At 40.8% G+C, this 10,153-nt stretch overlaps 2 protein-coding genes across 2 annotated transcripts; both read right to left on the reverse strand.

Annotated features, from left to right (window-relative positions):
* Nucleotides 1–1,958: 1,958 nt before the first annotated feature.
* On the reverse strand, nucleotides 1,959–2,937 carry LOC141842390 (uncharacterized). The gene is made up of 2 exons (XM_074730600.1): nucleotides 2,328–2,937; nucleotides 1,959–2,226 (listed from the first exon to the last, which is right to left on the reverse strand). Exons 1-2 carry the CDS (start codon nucleotides 2,928–2,930, stop codon nucleotides 2,143–2,145), a joined length of 687 nt encoding a protein of 228 aa, XP_074586701.1. The 5' UTR covers nucleotides 2,931–2,937; the 3' UTR covers nucleotides 1,959–2,142.
* A 2,032-nt stretch (nucleotides 2,938–4,969) lies between these two features.
* On the reverse strand, nucleotides 4,970–9,603 carry LOC141839669 (uncharacterized). The gene is made up of 2 exons (XM_074727472.1): nucleotides 8,071–9,603; nucleotides 4,970–5,186 (listed from the first exon to the last, which is right to left on the reverse strand). The coding sequence occupies exon 1, from the start codon at nucleotides 9,581–9,583 to the stop codon at nucleotides 8,078–8,080; it is 1,506 nt and encodes a 501-aa protein (XP_074583573.1). The 5' UTR covers nucleotides 9,584–9,603; the 3' UTR covers nucleotides 4,970–5,186; nucleotides 8,071–8,077.
* Nucleotides 9,604–10,153: the final 550 nt, after the last annotated feature.

Raw genomic sequence — 10,153 nt, forward strand, 5'->3', positions numbered from 1 at the left:
TCTCAAGGTCTCCCCAAAATAGAACCTATCACTCCGGAGAAAGGTCTGCAAAACACTTAACTCCGTCTCAGTCAAGGAAGAACAGAACAGTAGTTATGAATCAACACGAAGGTGGACAAGTTAAAAGTTTTGTGAAACAAGGAGAAAAGAGTGGAAAGGGGACGGATTCAGGAATTAGGAATTAGAGTTGGTACGAGCTTGAATTTAATATAGATTAGGGAACAGAATTAGAGTTGGTATGAGCTTGAATTAGAGTTGGTATGAGTGGAAATGGGAGACGAAGGTTCTACCGGCTGTGTACCTGGAAGGAGGCGGTGGCTCGTCAGCGACGGGGGAGGAAGCGGTGTTCGTGTGTCCGGAGACGAGCGAGCTGCCTGCACCGCGAGGAAAAGGAAAAAAAATTTGGACTGGGTTACAGTCAGGACAGACCTATCTAAATCCGTCTCTGCGTGGAGGCCGGGCTTTTGCTGCGTGTTGGTGCAAGACACTGAAGCTTCAAGTTCCTCCCTCTCGATCGAATGTACGTCAAAATGCTACGGGAGGCAGCGATGGCCATTACACCTAAACCAGAGTAAAGCAAATTAAAAGCTCCGAGACGTTGTAATGAAATTAAACAGCTCCCTCCACCGCCACCGCCACCGCCACCGCCACGGCCCTGGGATTTTGAAAAAGGAACTAGCATGTACGGCGAATGCTTCATACGTCGGGATTCGTAAAGGAGCACGAACGGTATCCCACTACAGTAGAAAAAGCTGCCCTGCCCTGCACTGCACTGCATAGATTCTCCTGGGGTTCTGGTCGACGGACTTGGACTCAGAATGAACCACAAGCTACTTTAGTTTTTCCTGTAAAAGTGTCATCGTTTGATGCTCGATCACTTTTGTTTCATAAGTGTTACGAGCCGAATCTATCCCGATCAAAAAAGTCAGGATCCAGTCTAGTTGAAAATAACACGTGAGAAGAAAAAAAGTGAGAGTGGCCGTCCGATTAATTCAATGTCCGGTTGATTTCATGTTCGACTGGTTCCAGATCCGATCGACTTCACAATGTTTTTGAGGGAGGTCAGCTCTTCAATCGACTCAGCCTCACCGAGTCAACACTCTTGTCCTAATAGCTCTGCCCTGTCAACACGATGCTCCTCACTCAGCCCGCTTGATTGTAACCTGAATGACATATGAACTGGAACAATACGTCGGACGTCATAGTACACAGAACAACAGATATCCTAATGCATTATTAATACAATATGGTCTCCTACTGTATTAAGCATGAATGATTGAACTCTTCTTTATAAAGATAGGATATTTTTCTTATTGCGGATGTGACATTCCCTTCGATGATACCTATACGTTGAAAAAGAGTAATGACCCATAAAATTGATAAAGTTTGAAATTGTTTGATTTTCATATTGCAAAAACTATTCGGTTATGCTCAAAAAATATTTTTTTAAATAATATTTCCCCTTGTGGATTCGATTAGAAAAAGATAATTCACATAAATGCTTGATAATATCCAAATAGATGATAAATATAATTATTAAGTTTTTAATTATTTTCAACTTACTATTTTTTTCTGAAATTATTTTCCATAATATTTGCAAAGTTTTATGATTTTTCAAAATACATGAAATTTTTTATGAATTGCTAAATTTGATTTACTAAAAAATTATATGATTCAATCAATCAACTGTGAGAAAATCTAATCAATTGTAACATCTACTCAATCAATCAACTGATTAAAATTATATATATATATATAATTATATTTTTTGATATATAAAATTATATATTTGTTTGACGAATTTAATCCAAATTGACGACCGGTAAGTTTGCATAGTAAGAAAGAAAGAGTGGTCCCTAAAATACTGCGATTTCCAAGTGTGTCTGAGATCTGTGCGCCTGCACGGCGCTTTGGAGGTGGTTTATGAGCGTCACGTGGATGGCGAATGGTCCTCCCACAAAATAATAAAAAAAATTCGATTGAGTGAATAAATAAATACAACAGCAAGTCGTGGTCGTGGTCACGGGTCATGGTGATGGTGCACGCAATATACGCTAAATTAATGGGCCAAAATGCGAATAAAACAATCCGATTCCGAGGACGACAGATCAAGCACTCACTGCACTGCCACAGCAACATCAGTCAAACGGAAGCAAAGATGGCGACGATCCAAGGGAGTAGTAGAACCAAGCCTGAGAGCATGCTGCTCGCCGCGCGCGCTCCGCTCTGCATTATGGCACAATTAGTTGTCATCGCGCGATCGTTTTGATGAATTGGTTTCCAATTAATTAATTGTCTATGTATGTGTTAGATTGACAGTAGTGTACCACTTCGTCGGCGGCGACGCTGGGTCCAGGAGAGGCAGCGTCGGACGGTGATGCGGCGAGCGGGGCCAGGGAGCTCGGCGCGGGAGCCGCCGCTTTCTTACTCTTCTTCTTCTTCTTCTTCGGCTTGCTCGAGGCGGGGGCAGGTGTGTCGGAGGGCACTGGTGACTCTGCGGCCGGGACCGGAATGGAGGGGATGACGGGGGCCGCGGCGGGCGCCGCGACCGGCACCGGCGCTGGAGGAGTCGCAGCGGTTTGTCTCGCGGCGGGGGCGGTAGCCGGAGGCGTCGCGGCTGGAGCAGTGGCGGGGGCGGTGACATTTGCAGGTGCGGCAGCCGGGGCCGTGGATGGAGGCGGTGTAGTGGCCTTGGCGACAGGAGCAGCCGCGGGAACGGGGGAAGGTTGCGTGGGAGCAGGAGCGGTAGGTTTGGAGGGGGCGGAGGCGGGGACGGGAGTGGTGGTCTTGGCGGTAGCTGGGGCGGTGGCTGCGGCGGCGGCGGCTTTGGAGGGAGCCGCCGCGGGAGACTGTGCGCTGGCGGGTATGGTGGCGGCGGCGGCGCACAGGAGGAGCGAGAGACAGAGGATGGCTGGGCGGCGATGATCCATCGTCGGAGGGAGGAGAAGTAGGGGTATGAAAGGGACTGAGCCGTGAGCTGTATATGTAGAATGAGAGAGAGAGAGAGCAGCCACCGTCAGGGCGGCTAGGCGACGGATGGGGCCAGGCAGCAGGACTGGCAGAGTGGCGAAGGCACATGGGGAGCCAGCTGTGAGGACTGAGGAGGAGGAGGGTTTGGTGGCTCGGGGAGATGGACGGTGGATCTGAAGGGTCGGAGCGGGAGGTGGATGCCGTTGTTAAATGCGGCGTGGGGTTAGCGCAGGCTGGCGTTCCTCGCGCGGAGACAAATCTTGTCTCGCGCCGGGACAAATATTCGATCTGCTTTTTTGCTACTGACCGTTGCGGATTTACTCGACTCCCTCTCTCTCTTTGGGTGGAGAGGAAGAGAGTGACCGTTGCGCTGACGTTGCTGAACGGGCAACGGGCAACGGGCACCCGCAGTAGAAATGGATCCGGCTGCGTTATGTACCACCGACCACAATCTTAGATTTTTTTTTTTTTACCAGTTTTTGTGTGCCATTTTTTAAAAAAAAAATGGAATTTAGACTTTTATTTTCATTATCATAAAAAATACGTGTTAAAAATAAAATAAATAAGGATTTTGTTTTAACTTTTTTATTCTTAAATATCTCTCTTTATATACTTGTCCAGTTATATCAATTTGAATCAAAAAATATTTTAATATTAATTAAAATTACTATAATATTAGTTAAAATGACTTCAACATTAGTCAAAAAAAAAAATCTCCAACTTAAGAAAAATGTTGATCCAAATTGTTAATTTAATTAAAATTATTATAATAGTGTTAGGTAGGTCAAGTAATTGTTAAAATAAATAAAATACTTTTTAAATATTTTTTTCAATTAAAGTATTTTTTACAACAACAACAAAAAAAAATACTACTTTTTCATTAGTTATAACTTTTTTTAATAATAGATCTCCTAATTTATTTATCAAGTAAATTTGAAATACAATTTATACATATTTAAAATTTAATTTTTAAAATTTTTATCTCTATTACTTTATAATTTTTTATTTATTTTTGTAAATATTTTTACCACTGTATATTCTTTTTCTTTGTTGTTGTACCTATTGAAATAGCTACATACCTACTGAGCTCTATGGTTTTGTCTTCGCATGGGCAAAAGTTTTAAAGCACCTCCTCAATTAAGATCTACTAAAGAGTGCACATGCTTCTCTAAAATCTAACAGTACATCCCTCCCATCTCTTGAAAGATCTAGAAATTCTCTATCCACAGTCATAGGTTAAGTCAACTGCACTACAATTGACAATCTACCATTCGAGTATCAACTCAGTTATACCCGTGGGGCACCATCTTTTGAGTTTATGACTTTGAGATGCATCATCATGCCATTTATTTGTGTTAGGAAGTGACTTTCAACATATTTAATTACTGAGCAATCACAATATATCCTTTAATTTAGAAGGCAATATAGTAACTGTTGGGGATTGAAGGATGGTGATCGGACAAACTAAAGGGGGGTGAATAGCTAGCACCTTAACTTGCAAATAGAAATTATGCTAGCACAATAAACTACTTAGTATTTTGTGTGGTGCTTGTGTGTTTATTCATGTTAGAGTTAGCATAGTGGAATAGAAGTGAGCAAAGGGAACATAAGTGAGCAAGTAACTACTAGGAGATATCTATTTCTTCCTTCTGCTACCCTAGTTTGATAAGGGGTGTCAACACAAGAGCTTAGCTGAATCATTCCTGGATCATGGAGGTTGGCCTCAAGCTTAGAATAAAAATATTCTCTTCCATTGTCAAGTTTAATAACTTGGATTCATGTATAAAAGTGAGTTTGAATCATTGGTTAAGAAAGATTTGACCAACCTCTGATTTTTTTTTCCTTCAAAAATATCCAAATGATTCTAATATACCCATGACATTGCTAATCCTAGATAGTCCCTAAACATCACTATGAATAATGTAACCAAGGATTAGAGGACTTACAGGATTAATGAGGATATGAACTTTGGACCTGTTAAGACAATTGACACACTTCATATTGAAAATCCACTGTCTTATTGATCGAGGGAAACAATTTTTACAAGCACAAGAAATTTAAATGTCCTAACCTGTATCCATACCGTCATATTTCTTATTTTCACAGGAAACCATACAGGAACTTTTTTTGGTTTTGTCTAATAGGGATGCATCACTCTCCAAGGTAAAGGCCTGCATTCATCTTAGTACTGCCAATAGTCTTCCCAAGTTCAGAACCTGGAATTCACACAAATGTGGAAAGAATTTAGTAATGCAATTCAAATCTTCTATAAGCTTGCTTACAGGCAAAAACTGGGATAAACAACACAAAATCAAACTTATATCCTTCGATAAAAGTCACTACAAAAAGACCCATCTGCAATCTGAACATTGGCACCATTGGAACACAGAACGTATTCATCAAACACAAATGTTTTTGGTAATATGACTGGAGGTCCTAAATCACTGATCCAGAACTTCTTTTCCTTCCTTTCTGGCACTGAATTGTGAAAGGATTACCTTTCTGTGCCATTGTTACTGCACTGGTTCCAGAAGAGTATATCGTACACTTTGTACCAAAGCTTGAAGCATCTTGTAGCATTTCCATTTGGTCTTTATTGAATGGACTTGATTCTAAGGACGTATGGAATTCGGTGGCTTGTGGTATGTCTCATCAGTTGCATCTCAGATATCCTTAGCAAGTTTGTATTACATGAAATTCTCACCCCTCTTGTTTGTAATGGAGTTTAGAAGCCAGCAGATCACCATGTACCCCTTCCAGGTACGACAACAGGGGTTATCTTCTCTGGTTGCACAGCAGCTCCTATCAGATAATCTTTCTTGCCTTTCCGACTGACGAAGATCATCACGGAATGGGACCAATGGTTGAAACTATGATTGGTATATTTATGATCTGTGATAAGAAATATAGAGATTTGGTGTGACATTTCAGTGTAGAATCGGAAATAAGATTGGAGGTTTCACTTTGAACTTCACTGTCCATAGATACATGAAGAAAGTGGGTCATAGTAGAGTGTGTTTAGGAAGGAATGGCCTGTGATACCACAAAGATTTTATTGGGATCAAAATGGATTTTATTCCATTAATCTCTTAAATAAAAACATGAAAACCTGTGGCTATATAAACACAAATAAGAAAATATATGCCTCATATGCTGTTATTTTGCAAAGAGACGAGTTATTCTCCATAAATCAGGAGAATATCTTTCACCTCAATCAAGAAATGAAGCTATCTTAAAACAGAATATAAACACTGTATTGAAAAATGCACAGCTCTTCCAACGCAAAAAATTTCAAAAGAAAAAAGAAATTTAAGTTGAATGGAAAATAAATTTGGTTATACTTTACCATAAATACATTGATTTCTATGAAAGCCACTGACTAAACTTGTCGGGTAAAAAAAAAAGATAATCTGATGCACAAAGCTTCCGCCAATGTGGGGTCTTGGAGAAGGTTCCACCGCATTAGGTCTATTATACGCAATCTTACCTTGCATTGCAAGAGGTTGTTTCCGTGACTCAAACTCGTGACCTCCAGATTATACAGCAATAACTTTACCATTGCGCTAAGACTCCCCTTCTACTAAACTTGTCGGGTAAAATTATTATTATTCGATGCCACTATCAAACATAAAATGTTTATGACAAACTGTCACAAATAAGATTTTCATTGTGATCAAGCTTTCAAAGGATAGCTTTCCTTGACAAAGAAAACAATCATGATAGAATTTAAGTTCTAAATATAATTATTTTTTGTTCCAACTTGGTTATTTTTCCCAGTATGTAAGTTATTTTTCCCAGCATCCTAAACAATAGTTATCCTGATTTATCAGGTTTGATGTTTTACATCTTATCCACTGAAGTCATCCATCTTCTGATTATTAATTATAAAATTCCTGAAAACCAAAGACAGGAATGAGACACAAAATATCTAATTTCATTCCTTCAGCCAAACTACAAAGTAAATATTCCTATGTCATTTCTACTTTATGGCATTCCCTAAGCATAACTGTTTCCATTTGTTGAACAATTCCTTGAACCAAACATGGATCTATGCAGTAGTATCCTAATTTTATTTGCATACTAGTATTGTTATGTTTTATTGAAAAATAACTTGTTCGTCAAGGTAGCTAATTTGCAAAATATGTGCAAGACCAGGGATCAAGCATTGATAGCATGGCAAACAAGTCACATGCCTTTGTTTCTGTGGCATAATTATGATGATGAATCATTGTGACAACCTGCTTGCCATTATAATTTGTTTTTAATTTTTGAAATCTTTCCATCTGAGCAAATGCCTAATAATCAGAAACCGCAATATTAGTGTGAGTAGATTGATGACTGAAACTGGAAAATCAATCATGTTTGAATCCAAGTCCCATATCCAAATAATGTTAACTTAAAAATTTTCTACTAGCCATTTACTAGTCCAAGCTAGAATTAGGATCAGATTACGTCCACATCATAGAATGTAAGCAGCACACAGGCAATGTAAAATCTGTTGGGAGTTTACTTTGATAAATGCATATAACATGATGACTACAAACACACAAACATATAATACTTTTAGATGGCATAAGCAACGGTTGCTATGAATTGCATAGGTCAGGTTAAACAAAATTTATAATTTATAATTTACTTTACAGAGACAATAAAATTAAAACTGAAAACATACTTTATACAGTGTAGTCAAAATTGAAGGACGAAAACATATATTATTAAAACATGCCCATTGTCATCATCATCGCAATTGATAATGCTCTAAAATAGGGGGAAATGAATCCCAACGAATTGACAAGTGAAAAAGAAACGGTGTGTATTAAATTAGCAATTTCATCATAAACAATTAACATAATAAACGTGGATAAATCTTTCAGAGGGACAACATGAAACAAAATCCAACAGTTTGCACTTTCAAGCAGACAATTTGGACAAAAAGTAGATGAAAGCACCAAGGATGCCAAAGATAACTGCTCCAAATCTTAGGTATCAAGTTGACTATAAGAGAAACAATTTCAATAATTAAACAATAAGCAAAGCAGTTAAGTATTCGACAGTCACAAGGAAAGAAGATAACCATTAACTCTAATCAGTATAATATACCTTCAACTCAAGGTTTGATAGGCTCGTCATCATCTTCAATATCCCAACTCAGATCCTCATCTTCTTCGACAACAATGGGCTTCTTGCGCAAATCTCGATTTAGAGGGCTTACACTTGTCTCAGCAGATTTCATCTCATCATGTTCACCAAGATTCTCAATCTCATCCCACTCAAGATCTTCCTCCTCTGCAGAAGGTTGGCTTGAGACAAAGTAATGGCTGCTGTCCTTCACTGACTCACCAGTATCCACCATCCCTGTTTGCTCTGCCTTATCATCTGACCTTAAGCTTATGCCATCACCTGCAAATTCAGACTTCGATTGCTTTTCCGAATTGGAAGTCTCATCAACTTTTTCTGTTGAAGCTTCCAATTTGTCAACTTGAGAAACCTCGGAATGTTTCTCTACCCTGACAAGCTCAGATTTAGTATCTTCTTTTCGCATCTCCTTATTCTTCTGACTCTCATCTGCATTTGCTGAATCTGAAGTCGCACCATTGTCATTTTTGTTCGAAGCATCCAAGTCTTGAACCTGAGATACCTCCACATTTTTCACTCTTGGAATAAGCTCATTGTTCATTTGGTCTTTCTGCTCCATCTTGACAATCTCATCCTTCTTTACTTCCACTTTCTTTTCGTTAGCCTGCCTGAAGTCCCTCCCTTTCTTGTCATCGTCGTTCTTTCTTTCTTCATCACTTTGGTCATCGTCACCCACTTCCCAGCTCAAATCCTCCTCTTCATCCCTTGAAATCACCCTTTTTACGAGCTTTGCCCTTGCATCCTCTGCTTGCTTGAGCTTGTGGAGACGATAGTAATAGCGGAGCCAGAAGGTCTCGTAATCCATCGATCGCGGCACCAGCTTCTCGAGAAATCCCTCCAGCGCCCCATTCTCGAAGCACAGCTTCTCGATCTCATCCTCCTTCGTAACCAAATCAAACCCCAACTTCCAATTATTGAAACCCTGGACATCCTCCGGCTCCTCTGAGAAGGTATTCATGTCGGACTGGATCGCGACGACTTGCGCCTCGAACCGGCTGTACCTCCTCGAAGCAGGAGTCCCGCTCTGCTGCCCATGATCGGAAGAGTACTGATCGCTGCCGCTGCCCTCGCCCTCCATCGCCAGGATCGATGCCTTACCCTGCGAGATCAACTCTTCCGTCCCCCGCCAGACGGAGCCGCCGAACGCGTCGATGGCCTGACCGACGGACTCGAGCGATTCCTGAGCGGCGGAGGCACGAGCCTCCAGCGAGTCCGGGAGGTGGCGCACCGCTTGCGATGCGACCTCCCGAAACGCCTCCGTCTCCTTCTTGAGGCCGGACCCGAACTCCTCCAGATCCCGGCGGTAGGTCTGGATCACCGACTCGGACTTGGTGGCGAAGGTCTTGATAAGCCCTCTCCAACCGCTGTTGCCGCCTGGCTCGTTAGCTTCCGGAAGGCGGCCGGGTGATTCCGTCGGAGATTCATTCTGCGGGGTGGTCGCCGGATCGGACGCGAAGACGGACTTGAAGAAATCCATGGCGACAGATCTCGCGTCAGCCGCGGTGCGACCGGCGCCTTTATGCGGTAAGAATTTATGGGACAATATTAAAATTGCAAATGGTTTATAAATTAAATAAACTTTGAGATTCAACTAAAATTATTTTTTTAAATAAAATATTTGAGTATTATACGAGGAGATAAATAGTAAAAGAGAATGAATTTTAACTTTCTTATTAGCGACTCCGATCCCCCTTCTCAAAGGTGTAGTAGCCCGAGGAGTAGTTACCTTCTCTTTGGGGGTGTTTGATTGAGGATTATAATTTATAATTTATAATTTTGATTATATAATTACTATATATAATAATTTGAATCAAACGGCCCTTAGTATTTTTCACTTATGATATGCCGACACTATCCCACATCCCTTGGGAGCCCCTTCCCAAGGGTTCTTCATCCTTTGTACAAGGCTAGATAGGTTGTTCTTCAAAGAACAATCACAAGTGTGTGTCTTCCATGAGTGGCATGTTTGTTCACTCATGCATGTATATCATCTATTCGAAAGGCAACCTTCTTAACGATTGATCACCAACATAGCAAGTATTCATTC

The sequence above is a fragment of the Curcuma longa genome, chromosome 11, assembly GCF_044706935.1.
Source record: "Curcuma longa cultivar G26 ecotype Majalengka, Jawa Barat chromosome 11, ITB_CL_G26_1.1, whole genome shotgun sequence".
In the NCBI taxonomy this organism is placed as follows: Eukaryota; Viridiplantae; Streptophyta; class Magnoliopsida; order Zingiberales; family Zingiberaceae; genus Curcuma; species Curcuma longa.